The sequence below is a fragment of the Chiloscyllium plagiosum genome, unplaced genomic scaffold (assembly GCF_037043375.1).
Source record: "Chiloscyllium plagiosum isolate Xiang-an unplaced genomic scaffold, Cpla_swu_hap1 HiC_scaffold_37, whole genome shotgun sequence".
Classification (NCBI taxonomy): Eukaryota; Metazoa; Chordata; class Chondrichthyes; order Orectolobiformes; family Hemiscylliidae; genus Chiloscyllium; species Chiloscyllium plagiosum.
The window spans coordinates 8,037,548-8,057,515 of record NW_028270175.1 but is presented as its reverse complement, the minus strand read 5'-3'; the positions used below and the strand labels follow the sequence as shown (position 1 = coordinate 8,057,515).

The 19,968-nt window shown below is 48.0% G+C and overlaps 1 protein-coding gene across 2 annotated transcripts in view; it reads left to right on the top strand.

Annotated features, from left to right (window-relative positions):
* h6pd (hexose-6-phosphate dehydrogenase (glucose 1-dehydrogenase)) overlaps positions 1-19,968 on the top strand; it is an 83,432-nt gene that overhangs the window by 53,521 nt on the left and 9,943 nt on the right. For both annotated transcript variants that reach the window (XM_043676173.2, XM_087980290.1), the window contains exon 4: positions 12,803-13,072. In XM_043676173.2, coding sequence (XP_043532108.2) covers positions 12,803-13,072 — 270 coding nt within the window. The remainder of the gene's footprint in view (positions 1-12,802; positions 13,073-19,968) is intronic.

The window sequence follows — 19,968 nt, the reverse complement described above, 5'->3', positions numbered from 1 at the left end:
ATTGGGGGTGAACCAAAAGCATACATTCGGAGGAATGTTTGGCACACCCACTGCCATTTCTTTGACAAAATACACATCACAGTGACAAAGCCTGTGTGGAAATGCTGTTGGCAGGAGGTGCAGTCATGAATGGAAGTGACAATGTGGGCTTTTGGTTCTTTCTCTCCACTATTGGATGAAGGTTTGCTGAGTCATTTTTAATGAAGTTCCTCCCTTTTGAAACGGATTAGACAGAACTGGTTGATACCAAGAAACCAATGGTCCCAGAGCAGGAGATGGATGGCAATGTCCCTTCAGCCTGATCTATTACCTTTCCCTACTGTCCTTGGATGATATAGGTCACACTGCATTTGGAATACTGTGACCCATTTTGGGCCCCATATCTAAGGAAGGGTGTGCTGGTGTTGAGGGAATTCATAAGAATGATCCTGGGTATGAAGGCCTTGTCTTTTGAGGAGTGGTTGAGGACTCTGTGTCTGCACTCAATGGGGTTTAGAAAGATGAGGGGGGATCTGACTGAAACTTACTGAATACACAGTTGAAAAGCTTCCCAGAAATTTATTGAAGTTCACAAATTAATCCCTTGGGGCGACTAAGGTAGAACAAAGCTGCAGACCTCTCTGGAACTTTACCCCAGTGAGAGCCGACACCTGTGCTCAGTTTTCATTGGGCAAAGATATTAATAATAGCGGATCCAAGATTTGTGGGTAGCACGGTGGCTCAGTGGTTAGCACTGCTGCCTCACAACGGCAGAGACCTGGGTTCAATTCCCGCCTCGGGCGACTGACTGTGTGGAGTTTGCACATTCTCCCCGTGTCTGCGTGGGTTTCCTCCGGGTGCTCCGGTTTCCTCCCACAGTCCAAAAATGTGCAGCTTAGGTGAATTAGCCATGCTAAATTGCCCGTAGTGTTAGGTGAAGGGGAATGGGTCTGGATGGGTTGCGCTTCGATGGGTTGGTGTGGACTTGTTGGGCTGAAGGGCCTGTTTCCACACTGTAAGTAATCTAATAGGATCAAATAGGCTGGATGGAATAAAGATGAACACCATTTGGCCGTCTGAACTGGCCAAGTTAACAGGTATCCTAAACCCTGTAACAGCTCTTTTAAAACTCTGTTCCATCATTTTCATGAAGGTTTTGGAACTCAAGGTTACCATCAGGAACTGGATGGTGTCTTCTTAGATTCAGCCATGAATTGAATTGAGTGGGTAGAAGAGATTCACGGGGCTGAATGGCCTTCTCCTGTTCCTGTACTGTGAAAGAAAACAATCAAAATGGGGACGGGAATCAAAGAAAGAGCTGTCTGTTTCCTTATGACAACCTTTAGATCTAATACATTTGTAAAAGTGATGGAAAGAGTTTGGCAATGAGTTGTTACAGGTTTGGAAAGGCCTCTTACTCTTAACATGTCCAGTTCACTTGGGTTTCTAAGGGTCAGTTAACTCCTTCAGTCAAGTTCAATAAGATTCTCATTGATTTGATGGGTGTGAACTGCACATAAACAGTGCCATTTTACCGAGCACTTATTGTTCAAAAGGGTGAGAACTGATGGAAGTGACTGTGGACATGAGAGTATCTTTATCGTGCACTATTAGATTCAGTTATCGACTGTGGAGGACACAGTTAATCGAGCTGCTCGAGAAACATATTGTCCAGAGCTAAGACTTCTCATGAATTCAGTTCAGTTCTCCCAAGTGAATTATTTTAGCTGTTTGCTCTGAGTGGAGTGCCCTTTGTTTGACTGGATTACATCCATTACTCTATTTAACACCCAGACCTTCTGTCACTTTCTCTATAGCCTTTGCTGTTTCCCAACACAAATTCTGGTTTCCTTTATTGTTAAAGACATTTAGCTTTCAAGAAAGTGTTCGCCATTACAGGGCAAATTTACTGATAGCATTGAGTGCTGAGCCCTTCATAACAGAATTCATTCCTGTGGGAATTGGGTTTCTTGCTTGCATGTTCCATCACAGGGCTACGTGGAAGAGATGTTCTGCACAGTCAGGATGCAGCAGTACATTGTGTCCTCTGAAAGGCTTTCCTTGTAGAGCATTTCTTGGATAAATATTGATTTCTACTGGGAAGTTGTTCTATAAACACAATCACCTCTACATCTTGCAGCTCCAGCTTTAAAGTTACCAGCTTCACTTTGGCTGGGGATGGCAGTGTTTTTCTGAGAGCCAAATCACGTTACGTGCACTCTCTGTTTCTCAGAGGCACAACCTTGACATTTTCTGCAGAATCCCGGCCTAACAATGTGGAAGTGCCAGCCACAGTTTTTGGGGGCTGATACTTCATCATCAGTCTGACTGAAACGTTGGAGATGTCAAAATGCAAGCAGTGCCTTGCAGGATAAATCATTTGCAATCAATAAAACCATAAGATATAGGAACAGAAATTAGGCCATTCAGCCCATCGAGTCTGCTCCACCATTCAATCATGGCTGATAGGTTTCTCAACCCCATTCTCCCCGTAACCCTTGATCCCCTTAATACTCAAGAACCTATCTATCGCTGTCTTAAATATACTCAATGACTTGGCCTCCACAGCCTTCTGTGGAAGTGAATTCCACAGATTCCCCACTCTCTGGCTGAAGAAACTTCTCCTTATCTCCATTCTAAAGGGTCTTCACTTTACTCTAAGGCTGTGCCCTCAGGTCCTAGTCTATCCTATCATTGGAAAGAAAGGCTACGGCACAAAAGGAGGCCATTTGGCCCATTGAGCTTATGCCAGCTTTTTGTAAGGGGAGCCATAGAGTCATAGAGGTGTACAGCACGGAAACAGACCCTTTGGTCCAACTCGTCCATGCTGATCAGATATCCCAACCTAGGCAGTTGGCCCATACCCCTCTAAATCCTTCCTATTCATATACCCATCCAGATGCCTTTTAAATGTTGCAATTGTACCAGCCTCCACCACTTCCTCTGGCAGCTAATCCCATACCCGCACCACCCTCTGCGTAAAAATGTTGCCCCATAGGTCTCTTTCATATCTTTCCCCTCTCACCCTAAACCTATGCCCTCTAGTTCTGGACTCCCCCACCCCAGGGAAAAGACCTTGTCTATTTACCCCACCATGTCCCTCATGATTTTCTAAACCTCTATAAGGTCCAGCTAGTCCCTGCACTTCCTCTGTAGCTCTGTGGTTTTCTTTCACTTTGAGTTGTTGTTTAATTTCCTGTATGTTGCTTTAATTAAATCTGCCTTCATCAGTCTTTCAGGCAGTGCCATCAGATTAGAACCACCCACTATGTTAAAAAAAAATTTTTGTCATATTGCCTCAGGTTTTTTTTTCCAAGCACCTTAAATCCCTGTTTTTTGGCTTGGGACCTATTACCCACGGGGACAGCTTCTCACTTTCTGTTCTGTTTAGAATCCCTCCTGATTTTGAGCATTTCTGTCAAAGGTCCTCTCAGCTTTCTCTGAGGAGAATGACCAACTCAAACAGAAACAGAAATGGCTGGAGAAATTCAGCAGATCTGGCCACATTTGTGGAGAGAGAAATAGAGCTAACGTTTTGAGTCCTGTGACCCTTCCTCAGAAAGTTCTTCGACTCAAAGATATTGTCAACTCTAGGATATGGGTGTCATCCGTGGGTCTGCCATGTGACTGAATTGGCCGATTTTTATTTGTTGACCCACTGGCCTCCAGGGGCCAGGATGTCCAGAATTGCTACCCCTTCTCTGCCACCACTCTGCCCATCATTGCAATGTTGTGCCTCGAAGCATAATGTGGGCAATATATTGCCATTTCAGTATTAGTAGTATCCTCCTCCTGGTCACTCATGTCAATGCTGCTTCTGTACTTCAAGCAGATCTCCAGAGTGTCTCTGAAGCACATTTTTATTATTCATTCATAGTGGGGTGGCATGGTGGCTCAGTGGTTAGCACTGTTGCCTCACAGCACCAGGCACCTGGGTTCGATTCTACCCTTGGGCGACTGTGTGGAGTTTGCACATTCTCCCCGTGCCTGCGTGGGTTTCCTCTGGGTGCTCCAGTTTCTCCCACATTCACAAAGATGTGCAGGTCTGGTGAATTGGCCATGCTAAATTGCCCATAATGTGAGGTGCATTTGTTAGAGGGAAATGGGACTGGGTCGGTGTGGACTTGTTGGGCTGAAGGGCCTGTTTCCACACTATAGGGAACCTAATCAAATCACAGGATATAGGTGTTGCCAGGCCAGTGTTAATTACCCAGAGGGCAGTTAAGAGTCAACCACATTGCTGTGAGTCATGAGTCACATTTAAGGCCAGACAGGTAAGGATGGCAGATTTCCTTCCCTGAAGGATATTAATGAACTGGATTGGGTTTTTACAACAATTGACAGTGATTAGACTCCCCCTTCCCCCACCTCACCCCAGCTCCAACTTTCCAGCTGAGCACCATCCTCATGACCTGTCCTACCTGCCTATCTTCCTTTCCACCTATCCGCACCACCCTGCTCTCTGACCTCTCACCTTCATTCCCACCCCCATCCACCCATTGTACTCTTTGCTACCTTCCCCCACCCTCCTCTCTGACCTATCACCTCCATCTCCACCCCCACTCACCTACTGTACTCTATGCTACATTCTCCCCACCCCCACCCCCTCTCATTTATCTCTCCACTCTGCAGGCACCCTGCCTCTATTCCTGATGAAGGGCTTATGTCTGAAACGTCGATTTTCCTGCTCCTCGGATGCTGCCTGACCTGCTGTGCTTTTCCAGCCCCACTCTAATCGAGACTCTGGTTTCCAGCATCTGCAGCCCTTGTTTTTACCTGGTGATTAGACAGTAGCCGATCTTCCAGCTCTTCCTTCCAAGCTTTTATTGAATTCAAATTTCACCATCTGCCCTGGTGAGGACTCGAACCCATCTCCCCAGAACATGAGCGTGGGATGCCAGATTACCAGTCTCGTGACATTCCCACAATGCCATCACCTCCCCTGGAATTGGACTATTTGAGAATACAAGACCTGGTGACAGCGACAGTGTTAACTGCTCGTCCTGTCCATCCAAGACCATCTTTCATGGCTCACTTGTGGGATCAATGTGACCTTACTACAGTGACTCATTTGAAGGAGTGTGCCTTTGGCACTGCGGGACACCTTCAGCACTGCACTGAGCATAGGAATCGGGAGCAGGAACAGGCCAGTGGCCCCTGGAGTCTGTGATAACTGTTCAATGAGAACGCGGTGTCAGTGTAGGTTTCCATTCTGGATTGACTCTGAATCTCTCAGCCTTCACAGCTCACCCTGAGGTTTGCTCACGTCAGCTCTGTTATTTGACACTTCCTGCTCTATATTTCTCCCAACTGCAAGGAAAATGATTTCTTTCAATCATTGCTTTTCCCACCTCCCAAGTGTAAGTGATTTGATTGGTCCGTTCCAATAAGTGAACATTTCCTCCATGTCTTTTGGAGGTTAATGGTTTTGACCTTACCTCAATAAATATTCCCCTGTAAGCATCCTGTTACTAAATTAATCATTTCATAAATAATCCTGTATCACTAAGCACCAATAAATTGCTTGAATTATACCTTCAGAATGTTAATCAAATGCAATTTACTGTCATGAATTATTCTACCCTATCTTTCTGAGCAAATTAGTGCTATAAATATTCCCCTAATAAATTACTAAATTACAATAATCTTTACACATTCAAAGGACTGGGATTAACTAGGACAATTTCAACTTCTCATCACAAATATAAATCTCGGAGGGAATCTTTGGATTAGACAGTAAAAACCTAGAACTGTAAATTGGATCCTATGCACATTATAATTATCTTTCCTTCTTGACTTATACATTGTGTGTTCCAAACCTATTGACCAGTTTATGATACAGTACTATTCCAACTGTGATGCTGGTGATAAAACAAGAAATATTTTCATTTGTGTAACGCCTACATGATCTCAAGACATTCCAAGATACTTTACAACCAACTACTCCAGTCCCTCTTGTAAATACGGAATACTGCAGCCAGTCCCTCTTGTGAATAGGGAAAACCACAGTCAGTCCCTCTTGTAAATAGGGAATACTGTCACCAGTCCCTCTTGTAAATAGGGAATATTGTCACCAGTCCCTCTTGTGAATAGGGAATACTGTTACCAGTCCCTCTTGTAAATAGGGAATATTGTCACCAGTCCCTCTTGTGAATAGGGAATACTGTTACCAGTCCCTCTTGTAAATAGGGAATATTGTCACCAGTCCCTCTTGTAAATAGGGAATACTGTTACCAGTCCCTCTTGTAAATAGGGAATATTGTCACCAGTCCCTCTTGTGAATAGGGAATACTGTTACCAGTCCCTCTTGTAAATAGGGAATATTGTCACCAGTCCCTCTTGTGAATAGGGAATACTGTTACCAGTCCCTCTTGTAAATAGGGAATATTGTCACCAGTCCCTCTTGTAAATAGGGAATACTGTTACCAGTCCCTCTTGTAAATAGGGAATATTGTCACCAGTCCCTCTTGTAAATAGGGAATACTGTTACCAGTCCCTCTTGTAAATAGGGAATACTGCAGCCAGTCCCTCTTGTAAATAGGGAATATTGTCACCAGTCCCTCTTGTAAATAGGGAATACTGTTACCAGTCCCTCTTGTAAATAGGGAATATTGTCACCAGTCCCTCTTGTAAATAGGGAATACTGCAGCCAGTCCCTCTTGTGAATAGGGAATACTGCAGCCAGTTTACTGGGTGCACTGTGATAACTATTGGAAAGTGGATCTTGTGCTGAAGTGGTAATGTCCCTCCCTCCAGTTTACGGGGCCCACCTCGGGAGTTAATATGCCAGGAAGGTTTATCGTAATGCAGCTGAACTGGTCGATTGACATTCTGTCAATCATTCCAATCCAGCTACACTGAGCAATAAGAGAGGGGCAGTCTGTTGGTGTGTTTTGGGAGTGCTGCACTTTAGAAGGTGCTGTCTCTCTGATGGGAAATTCAACTGAGGACATGTCCTTCAGGCGAGGCTAAACATGCACGCTGAAGTGCCTCAGCCATCATTGATCCCTCACTGAACCCCACAACAGAAGTCATATAGTCCATACAGTGGGGACGCAGTCAATTCGGCCCATCCACACTGACCCTCCAAAAAACATCCTCCCCAGACCCAGACCCCCTATCCCTATAATACTGCATTTCCCATGGCTAATCCATCTAACCTGCAGATCTCTGGACACGATGGGCAATTTTCCATGGCCAATCTATTCAACCTGCACATCTTTGGACTGTGGGAGGAAACTGGTGCACCCAGAGGAAACCCACGCAGAACACTGGGAGAACATGCAAACTCCACACAGAGAGTTGGAATCAAACCCAGATCCCTGACGCTGTCCCTGACAGTCCCCAAGGGTGGAATCAAACTCAGGTCCTTAGTGCTGTGAGGCAGCAGTACCAACCACTGAGCCACCGTGTCACCCCAGTGTTGACATTAACCTGTTACTTGTTGTTCATTACAGCAGTGATTACATTTTGACAACAGTTTATTGACTATAATGTGCTCTGAGTGTTCCTGTGATGGCAAAGGTTGTCATCGAAATGGGCATCTTTTCTCATGTGGTTGGCATCTTCAGCAGCGATATAATTACAGGGCTGAGGGCTCTGGCATCTTTGAGCCAGATGTCAATGGTTCAAGTCCCATTTGCCTCAGAGATATATTGCATCGTATCAGAGCAATTCAATTTTTAAAAAAAACAATAACTATAATTACAGGGAGCATTGACCATACAAAAGGTAGGAAAGAGAGAAAACTCTATCATTCCAGTCAGCTGCCCTCCTTGAGTTTAGAATAAACTTTACTGTCATAGTGAAAAGTTTACAAGTCGCCACGTATGCCGCCATCTTAGGTACCCAGGTACAGATTATTAAGTACAAGTTACATCTTGTAATGTAACTCTGTGACGGTTCAGCAAAAGCTGACTCAGGTGAAATTCCCAGGTAAGTTTTTCTGGTCTATTACCGTAGCTTTCAGATGAGCATGTTACCAGTTGTGCATTGACATTACAAACCAGGGGAAGGAGGCAATGGTCTGTGTTTTGCTGTTGAAACTCTCAGGAGGAGTACTGTGCTTAGAAATGGGTAAATACAAAAAGGGAAGAAAGCTAGCAATTGAATTATTAACGACATTCTGCACATGAATGTCATTGACGACGTGACAACTGAAGAGTTGTAAAATTTCGACATTATTTCAGTAATTCTGCAAGATCATTAAGAGGTGAAACGGTGGCTCCCAAACTATGGCTACAGTCACAAACACCAATGCAGGAGTGATCCCGAACCCAGCCCTAACAATTGGGAAGACCCTGGAAATCTCTGGGTTTCTTTCCTTGCTAGTGGTAGGCTTGGACCAATTGGCTGATCTTTAAAGCCTGATTCCTGCCCTAAAATGTCAGTGAGAACGTAGGTGTTTTAATTCTGGTTGAATAGTGCTGACAAAACGCATAAAAGTGGAATGTGTTCTCTTCCCCCATCTCCTACAGACACTCCTCCTCAACAGGAGGTAGGCCTCAGGCTTCATGGGACCTAGTGTGAGCCATGGTCAACAGTTGTACAATTGCAGAGCTCGAGTCATTTGGGCTCTAAATATTGGCTTGCTCTCTGTCCATGGATGCTGCCTGACCCACTGCGATCTCCAGCATTTGTTGTTTTCAGTACAGATTCCAGCATCTGCAACAATTTGCTCCTACACTGGGATTTTTAAGATCCGTGCAATTTAAACAATTTAAACATTCTCCCACCACCCTCAACGTGATTTTCAAGCCTCAACGTGGTGTTGAAGTGGGGGGACGAGGAACAGCGAGTGGGCGGGACTGTGCTAAATGTCGTTATAATGTTACTGCTGAACAGTGATTGGAAAATGATGATTGGGTTAGCCAAACCGCAACAAATAAACTCAACTGGTCAGATGACATTTTTCAAAGGATCAATGGCGTTATCATTTCAGATCAATGACTCGTCATTAGGCCTGGGAAAAATTAGGAGTCTAGTAGGTGTTCACAAAGTGAGGGTGGGATGGTGCAGGGGGTGGATGATAATAGTGAAAGGAGCAGTCCCAGTCACCGTGAGGGTGGATGACAGGAGATATTAAATGACCAAGAGGATTTCATAGTCCAGGGCCTAACAGAGTGGGAATGGGACAAGTAAAGAAACAGGAGATGGGTCATAGATGAGGCGTGAATGGCAGAATCATAAACATCTTCCATCCAAAATCAGAAGGAAAATAATAAAGGCAGCAAAGACAAGTGAAACAAAATGGGACAGCTGTCAATTGAGAAGACAAGGTAAAAACAATGACTGCAGATGCGGGAAACCAGATTCTGGATTAGTGGTGCTGGAAGAGCACAGCAATTCAGGCAGCATCCGAGGACAGGCAAAATCGACGTTTCGGGCAAAAGCCCTTCATCAGGAAGACAAGTTGAAAGCACCTCTTGGCTCTTCACGCTGCACCATTCCTGCTGGGCCTCCAGATGGCGCCATTTTATTACATTATTGTTTTGCATGTGTTGGAATCCACCGAGGAGACTGGAAGAGTCATAGAGATGTACAGCATGGAAACAGACCCTTCGGTCCAACTCGTCCATGCCAACCAGATATTCTAACCTAATCTCGTCCCATTTGCCAGCACTTGGCCCATATCCCTCTAAAACCCTTCCTATTCATATATACATCCAGATGCCTTTTAAATGTTGCAATTGTACCAGTCTCCACCACTTCCTCTGGCAGCTCATTCCATACACGTACCACCCTCTGCGTGAAAAAGTTGCCCCTTAGGTCCCTTTTATATCTTTCCTCTCTCACCTTAAACCTATGCCCTCTAGGTCTGGACTCCCCCACCCCAGGGAAAACACTTTGTCTAAATACCCTATCTATGCTCCTCATGGTTTTATAAACCTCTATGAGGTCACCCCTCAGCCTCCAATGCTCCAGTCTATTCAGCCTCTCCCTGTGGCTCAGATCCTCCAACCCTGGCAACATCCTTGTAAATCTTTTCTGAACCCTTTCAAGTTTCACAACATCCTTCCGATAGGAAGGAGACCAGAATTGCAATATTCCAGTAGGGGCCTAACCAATGTCCTGTATAGCCACAACATGACCTCCCAACTCCTGTACTCAATACTCTGACCAATAAAGGAAAGCATACCAAACGCCTTCTTCACTATCCTATGTACCTGTGACTCTACTTTCAAGGAGCTATGAACCTGTACTCCAAGGTCCCTGAGTTCAGCAACACAGATATAATGCTGACAAAATGCATGAAAGTGAAATGTGTTCTTTTCCAGCTCTCTTCCCCCATCTTGTACAGACATTGATCCTGAACTGAATACAGGCCTCTGGCTCAGTGGTACCTCGTGTGAGCTGTGGTGAGCAGTTGTACAACTACAGTTGGAACCCTTCTTGGGATATCGAAGCTAAGGGACTCTCTAGTTGGCAAGAGGCCATGGAGGTAGTGAGAATGTGGATTTGAAGTCACTTTCAGATCCAGCGTGGTCATATTAAATGGTGCAGCAGGCTCAAGGGGGCTCTCTGGGAATGCACGATACGTCATCAACTCCTCCAGGTCTCAAATATACTGGGCAATTGATAGTCACGGGAAGCAGGACATGTAACCATAATTTCCAACTCATTCTGCAGGGTACTATTCCAGGATTCAGAATGGCCTCAAATACTCCTGACCTTGCTAACATTGATGTCGCCACTAACAAGCCTTGTGCAATGTAAGCTGTGTGCCTCTGTCTAAGTCTCTTTGAGCTGTATGTCCTTGCTTACCATGATCTGCTCGTAAACAAAGCTTTTCACTGTACTTCGGGACTCGTGACAGTAAATCAATCAAATTCCTGTTCGGAACGAATCATACCAGACTCAAAACATTGACTCTGTCCGGAGATGCTGTCAGACCTGCTGAGCTTGTCCAGAGCCACTAACCTCTTCTCCTGCACAGCAAAGCTCCTGCTGAGGTTACTGAGCTAACAGGAATTCTTATTGGTTTGTGACAGAACTGTGGATCAACAAAGCCTGCCCTAATTTTGTGATCAGAGTCGAGAGTGTGGTGCTGGAAAAGCACAGCGGGCCAGGCAGCATCCGAGGAGCAGGAGAGTCGACGTTTCAGGCCGGAGCCCTTCATCAGGAGACCTCACTGTCTCCTAATTTTGTGACCAGCTTGGCCTGTGTTAGCCCCGGATTGATGTCCAGAGTTTGGCAGCGGGTTCTGCCTCGTGGTTTCTCCATGCCTTAACTTGGATATGTCCTGAAATGAACTGTGTCTAATGATGGTGAGAGACAGCAACTAATGAACAGTGATTGTTGATCACTGGCCAGGGAGGGGGTTGATAAGAATCTTTGTTTTCAATGCAGCAGATTCTTATAATATGGAACGTACTGCCTGAAGAGGAAACCACATAAATAATAAAAGAGCAAATTTAACCGTTTGAAATGGACGCATCTACAGGGCGATGGGAAAAGAGGAAGGGTGTGGGACACAATTTGATATTAACCTCTTGTCCTCCAGTGTATCTCCATTGAGGAGTTGTGGAAGAGATTAGTTAGAGTTCGCTTTCCTGATAGAGATGTGTGCACAGGTCGAGGCAGCGGGCCATGGAGGGGGTCGTTAGGGCCGACTGCCTGCCCCTCTTCCGCGGTTACGTTAGAGCCCGGGTGTCCTTGGAGAAGGAGCACGCGGTGTCGACCAACACCCTGGAGTTGTTCAGGGAGAGGTGGGCGCCGCACGGAGTGGAGTGCATTATTTCCCCCTCCAACTCTATTTTGATTTAATCCCTGCCCCCCCTCCCCCCCACCCCGTCACTGTTTGACCACACAGCACTGCCCTTTGATGTGAAGGGCAGTGCTTGTCACTGGCCACTGGGTGTCTTCCTATCTTCCTGGTGGTGGAAACTGAATAAAGATTCATGCACTTTGTGTCTTTCACTGTGTCTCACACCTGCACACACACACACCATGGGTGCGGGGGGGAAAGAAAGCACTACCGCAGTTAGGCGAAAGTGCGGGGGAAATAGAAGGAAAAGAAAAAGAAACGTGTGCATCGACATCAGTCCGAGACTGTGGGCAGTTTTGGTCTCCTTATCTGAGGAAGGATGTTCTGGCGATGGAGGGAGGGAAGCGAGGGTTTACCAGACAGATTACCTGCATGGCAGGACTGACAGAAAGAGACTGGATTGGTTCAGATTATATTCACTGGAGTTTAACAAAATGAGGGGGAATCTCATAGAAATCTATTATATTCTAACAGGATTACACAGGGTAAACACAGGAAAGATATCCCTGATGACCAGGGGGTCACAGTCTGAGGATATGGAGTCGGCCATTTTAGACAGAGATGAAGAGTCTTCACCCCGAGATTGGGGAGCCTGTGGAATTCTCTGACACAGAGAGTGGTTGAGACCAAAACATTGAATGTTTCTAAGAAGGAGTTAGATATAGTTCTAAAGGTTAAAGGGATTAATTGGTATGGGGAGAATGTGGGCACAAGGCACTGTCTTGAGAGACCAGCCATCGTTGTATTGAATGGGGGGGGAGCAGGCTCGAAGGGCCGAATGGCCTACTTCTCATTTCTATGTTTGTTTCAAATGTTCAAACCTTCCAGTTGATTTGATTTTTTTCAAGGGTCCAGCAGGGGTATGATAGGCCTTCTTCAGAGCTACAGGTTTCTCCTGATTCTTAGTGAGCTGTCAAGACGCTGGCTCAGCAAATTTTCTGACAGGGCCCGACAGTGAAACCTCTGAGCTCAGCGGTGATTACAAAGCAAGGGATTGTGGGTAGAAACTGCAGGCTAACTCAGGATCGTTCACATGTAACTTTGCTCTGTCCTTAGGCCGCACGAGTTTTTACGAGCAGTACGGGGTCATTTGCGACGTTATTCAGAACCACCTGACCGAAATTCTGACCTTTGTTGCCATGGAGACCCCAGCCAACATCAGTGACTCGGAAGAGATCCACAGAAACAAAATGAAGGTGTATGCCAGCCTGGAAAGACTTGGTAAACGCAGGGCCGTCATTGGTCAGTATCAAGCGTACAACTCTGAGGTCAGGCAAGAGCTTCAGAAGGCAGCTGAATACACCAGCACCATCCCGACATTTGCAGGTGGGTGTACTCTTCACTGAACAGAACCTTCCCCCGCCACCCCGCACTTCCTAATGGCTGTCCTAACACTATTGCTGGGGTTACCTTGGCATGCCCATTGGGGTGTGGGTCACACCCACCTGTCGGTTCCCCACCCCTGCCACAATACGGCTGTCGGTGTCACCCTAATGACCACCTGCACCCATTATCACCTGTTGACCCAAACAGCCAATGCTGCAGTTGCCATAGTCCCAGAGGGTTGCCCTCTCATTTGACAGAGATGGATGGTAGTTAGATTAACCAGAGAGTCACCCCAGCTCAGGGGAGGGGAGAGGTTGAGAAGGAGAGTCCTCCATAGTAACCCTCAGCTGGTGGGGAATTGAACCCATGCTGCTGGTCTCACTCTGCATCACAACTCGCTATCCAGCCCATGAAGCTAACTAAAATCAGGCTGTGGCTAGGGGTAGGGAGAGTGTAAAGAGGGACAACAAACTCTCAGTGAATTCAGAATCAAAGACAGTAGGAGCAATAGTTGGCCATTCAGCCCATCAAGATTGCTCAGGCATTCACTGTGATTGTAACTGATCCTCCATCTCCATGCCACACAACCCTAGCTCCACCCAATAACCTGACTCCCACTTCCCCACCCCCACACCCCCATTACCCCTCTCACCCCCAGCCCCATGCCCCGACCTCCTCTCGCCCCCATCACACCCACTCCCCAACTCCCTCAGCCCCCACACCCACTCCCCAACTACACCCCTCCTCCCAACACCCCCAGGCCTCAGTTCTCCCCACCACACCCACTCTTTAACTCCCTCTCCCCCCACCGCACGCCCCAATTACCTCTCTCCCTCATTCCAACTCTATCTCCCCCCCATCTCCCAACTCCCTCTCTCCCCCAACACTTCCACCACCCCCACTCCCTGACTCCCTCGCTGCCCCCACGCCCCAATTCTCCCCACCACTCCCTGAATCCTTCTCCGCCCTCATGCACCCACACCCCGGCTCTCTCCCACCATACCGACTCACTAATTCCCTCTTCCCCCACCATACCCACTCCCCAATTCCCTCTCCCCCACCACACCCACTCCCCAACTCCCTCCCCCACCACACCCACTCCCCAATTCCCTCTCCCCCACCATACCCACTCCCCAACTCTCTCTCCCCCACCATACCCACTCCCCAACTCCCTCTCCCCCTCCACACCCACTCCCCAACTCCCTCTCCCCCACCACACCCACTCCCCAACTCCCTCTCCCCCACCACACCCACTCCCCAACCCCCTCTCCCCACCAGACCCACTCCCCACTCCTTCTCCCTACCACACCCACTCCCCAATTCCGTCTCCCCACCACACCCATTCCCAACTACTTCTCCCCCACCATACCCACTCCCCAACTCCCTCTCCCCCACCATACCCACTCCCCAATTCCCTCTCCACACCACACCCACTCCCCAACTCCCTCTCTCCCCATACCCACTCCCCAACTCCCCCCCCCACCATACCCACTCCCCAACTCCCTCTCCTCCACCATACTCACACCCCAACTCCCTCTTCCCCCACCAAACCCACTCCCCAACTCCTTTTCCCCCTCCACATCCACTCCCCAACTCCTTCTCCCCCACCACACCCACTCCCCAACTCCCTCTCCCCCACCATACCCACCCCCAACTCCCTCTCCCCACCACACTCACTCCCCAACTCCCTCTCCCCCACCGCACCCACTCCCCACCACACCCACTCCCAAACTCCTTCTCCCCCTCGCAACCCAACAAACACCGACTCCTTCTCACCACCCACTTCCTGACACCTCTCCCCCCCCCCTCAAACTCCCACACCCTGACTCCCTCTCTCCGCAACACTCCGTGACACCCTCTTCACCCCCACACCCTCGCTCCCCATTCCCCAACACCCCGATGTGGTTCACTCTTAAATATAACCGACGAATTACTTTAGTTCCCACTGAGCTGACACTTAACGCACTGGGTAACACACTCAGTTTGAATCTCGATCTGCATCATCTCTTTAAAATGGGGGCAGGGAGACCGAAGCCGTATATTGACACTAGCTTCCCAGAGATCCTGAAGCAGGGGTACTCTGATTGTCTCTGCTTACAGCACTGAGACTGCCCCGTGATGGGGCAAAGCTCCCCGGACATATCCTATGCAGTCTGCTGCACTGCGCGCAGGAGTGGCACATAAAACATTGAACTCAGGATGTGACTCCAAATGAACGTGGAAAATATTTCCTCCACTCTATCCTGCAGGAACATTTGTGAAGTCTGTTTACTTCAGAGCGAGCTCACTGGTTACTACATCGGTAGAATAAATCTGTAATTATTGGGACTTCCAACTGATATGAGGGCAGGCATGTTGATGAGTGGCAATCAGTCCTTTATATATCTGGGATGGATAATTTGAAAGTTACGCTGTTTCTCCCTAATCAGAATTATATAAGAACAATGCTTTCTTTTTGGAGTCGGTGGGGGAGGGGGGGGGGACCTTATTGCAAGTTCACCCTTCCATCTGAACATTGCTGAGATGGTTTTAAATGAGTCCATTAGCTGGGAAAGCAGTTACTGGCTGGATGGTTTTTATGTGTATAAGCTTGGCAGGAATGTACTGGGTTATTGGAGGAAGGTAATTGCAACATTTCCAGAGGAGTACTGAATTTTTCAAACTTAAAGACGTGTGTCATGGTGAGTAGTTGCTGCGTGTGTTGTTTTCCAGAATTGATGTCCGTTAATAAAAGAGAGGGTTTTTTTAATGGAGACTGGTGAGGGGATAGAACTCTGAGAGGGAGCTCAGATCAGAGAAAAACAAAACTGGTCACAAGACGTAGAAAATAACTCAGCAAAGTTACAAGGTGGATAAAATTAAGATCAGGATAAAAAATGATTAGAATGCAATACAATGTTAAACAGGCAATGTTGGGGCACTGTGTCCAGTTGTACACAGCATTCGAAACAAGATAATGAATTCAGCCTCACAGAATTGCTTCAGTGCAGAAGAAGAGTCGTAGAGTCACAGAGACATACAGAACAGAAACAGACCCTTCGGTCCAACCCGTCCATGCTGCCCAGATATCCCAACCCAATCTAGTCCCACCTGCCAGCACCCGGCCCATATCCCTCCAAACCCTTCCTATTCATATACCCATCCAAATGCCTTTTAAATGTTGTAATTGTACCAGCCTCCACCACTTCCTCTGGCAGCTCATTCCACACACGTACCACACTCTGCGTGAAAAACGTTGCCCCTTAGGTCTCTTTTATATCTTTCCCCTCTCACCCTAAACCTATTCCCTCTAGTTCTGGACTCCTCCCACCCCAGGAAAAAGACCTTGTTTATTTATCCTAGCCATGCCCCTCATGATTTTATAAACCTCTGTAAGGCCACCCCTCAATCTCCGACGCTCCAGGGAAAACAGCCCTAGCCTTTCCAGCCTCTCCCTATCGCTCAAATCCTCCAATCCCGGCAACATCAGATGATAAAGTGTGACACTGAAAAAGCACAGCCGGTCAGGCAGGATCCGAGGGGCAGGAGAGCCGATGTTTCAAGCAGGACCCTTCTTCACGAGTCCTAATGAAGGGCTCCTGCCCGAAACATCGACTCTCCTGCCCCTCGGATCCTGTGCTTTTCCAGCGCCTCACTTTATTGACTCTCACTATCTCCACAGTACAGAAGAAGGCCATTCAGCCCATCGTGTTTGTACCAGCTGTCTGAGCATTGTGAGCTAGTGCCTGCCATTTCTACACATGATTTCTGTTTAATTAATTGTCTATCGCACTCTTGCAATTCTCGATTGAATCTGCCCGCTCCTTATTCCAGACCTGAACCACTCACTGTGAGAGAAGTTTATTTTTCACTTTGAAGTTACTTCTCTTGAAAATCATGTTTTAAATCCCAACTCTCGGCTTCTTGATCCTTTTGGTGAACAGGAGCAGTTTCTTCCTTTCTGCTCTGCCTAGCCTTCTCACAATTTTGAAAACTTCAATCAAATCCCAACTTCTACTCTACAAGAAAAACAGTCACCACATCTCCAATCAATCCTCATAGCAGATGTTTCTCAGTAAAGACCACATCTTTTTATTCTTATTTATTTCGGAGTGGGGCCAACATAGGAGAAGAACGTCTTCAAACCTGGGATTGTGGAAGGAACTGCCACACTTTTATAACCAAGTTACTGGAACTCAATGTGAGTTGTGTTTACATTGCTGCTTTGTTCAAGCATTGGAGGGAATTGTTTGAGATACCAAAGCTCTATGGGCAGTGTGTGCAGAGCAAGCTGATTGGGTGGTACAATCAGGACCAATTGTGGAGGCCAGGAGTCATTAGCCTGACAACAGCTTTCTGATTGGTTCCTGGGCAATTGGAAGTTGGCGTATGCGGAATATGGAAGCAGACAGTCTCCAAACTGCCAGAGAAAGCCTCTCTATCTATCTATTGATCTCTCTTTCTCTCTCTCTTTCTCTCTCTCTCTTTCTCTGAATCACGCACACATTTTCTCTCTCTCACACACACATTTGGAAGGGTAATGTGGAAACTGACAGCAGTGTTGTGAGGCAGCAACAGTCGAGAACTACTCCTGAGGTTGACACCTCATGTGCAGTACACTGAGGGAGAGCTGCACTGTCAGAAGTGGCTTTCAGATAATGACCTCAAACCGTTGTCCCATCTGCCTGGTCAGCTGGAAGCAAAGAAAGACATTGGAGATACTCCCGCTGTCCTAAGTTGATGCTTATCCCTCAATTAAATTCCTAAGAACAGATTATCTGACCATTACCACATTTATGCATGTGGGAACTTGCTGTTTGGAGCAGGTGATTAGTGTATGCTGGAATTACCACAAGATTATATATTCAGTCATTGACTTGATGAAGTACTCTCCTTCTCTGAGGTTATCAGTACACGTTTGTTTAATGTCCCCTCATTCTGATCTCTCTGGGAATCAATGGGTATGGATGGGCAGGTAGAGTTGAGGTAGAAGATGAGTCATGATCATTCTCTAATTCATTCCTGAGATGTGGCTGTCACTGGCTGGGCCAGCATTTATTGCCCATTCTCCATGATCTTGGACAGGGTACTGGTGAGCTGTCTTCTTGTAATGCTGTGGTGTAGGGACACCCACACTGCTGTTGGGGAGGGTGGGGCTGTCCACGATTTTGACCCAGTGACACTGAAGAGTCAGTGAAATATTTCCAAGTCAGGATGATGAGCAGCTTGGAGGGGAACTAGCAGGGGATGCTATCCCATGTACAGAGGAACCTCAATTATCTGAACGAGGTGGGCGAGCACTATTCTTTTGGATAATTGATTATTCAGTCAAATGATTCAATGCCCCTCCTCTGGGGCTTGGAGTTTTCTGCAGTTTCCTTTTCCCTCACTCTGCCTGCCTTGCTCCCTCCCTCTGTCTCAGGGTCTGTTTCTGAGCAGACACACACTTGTGTGTAAGGGACCTGCAGCATTGCTGTAGCCTCCTGCTCTAAACCCCTCCCCCCCCCCAATCAGTTCAATGAGATTGAGACAGTGAGCAGTTGTTAAGTCTGCTCCCCATTCAGGAGACAAGGCAGCAGCACGCCTCACACACGCCACCCCCATCTGATCCCAACCCACCCCCGTCCCAGCCCCCATCCACTTCCCCAACCCCGTCCAACCCCACCACCCATCCACCCCACACCTGCCCCCGTCTGATCCATCCAAACCCGTGCCCGCCTCTGCCCGCTCCCACCCCACCCCATGCACCCCCACCCACCGTCCACCCTGCCCCACCCCATGCACCTCCACCCACCTTCCACCCTTCCCTGCCCCTGCCCCACCTCATGCACCCCACCACCGTCCACCCTCCCCCACCCCTGCCCCACATCATGCACACCCACCCACTGTCCATTCCCCCCCCATCCCCTGACTGCACCCACTGCCCTGTCCAGGTCAGCTGGACTGGACGCCAACGGTAAGGCTGCTACTGCCTTTGGGGAGTAGGCAAGTCTGAACATAGCGCGCACACACCCACACACACACACACCCTCACACACCCTCACACACACACCCTCACACACACACACTCACACACCCTCACACACCCTCACACACACACCCTCACACACACACCCTCACACACCCTCACACACCCTCACACACCCTCACACACACACACACCCTCACACACCCTCACACACACACACTCACACACCCTCACACACCCTCACACACCCTCACACACCCTCACACACCCTCACACACCCTCACACCCACACGCACCCTCACACACCCTCACACACCCTCACACACCCTCACACACACACACTCACACACCCTCACACACCCTCACACACCCTCACACCCACACGCACCCTCACACACCCTCACACACCCTCACACACCCTCACACACCCACACACACACACCCTCACACACCCTCACACACACACACACACACACACTCACGCACACACACACACCCTCACACACCCTCACACACCCACACACACACACACACCCTCACACACACACACACACACAGACACACCCTCACACACACACACGCACCCTCACACATCCACACACACACACACCCTCACACACCCTCACACACCCTCACACACACACACTCACACACTCACACACCCCCTCACACACACACATACACACCCTCACACACACACACCCTCACAAGCACACGCACACCCTCACACACACACACACACACTCACACGCACACACCCTCACACACCCACACACACACCCTCACACGCCCTCACACACCCTCACACACCTTCACATACCCTCACACACACACACACACACTCACACACACACTCACACACCCCCTCTAACACACACACACACCCTCACATCCTCACAGACACACACACACCCTCACACACATACACCCTCACACACACACACACACA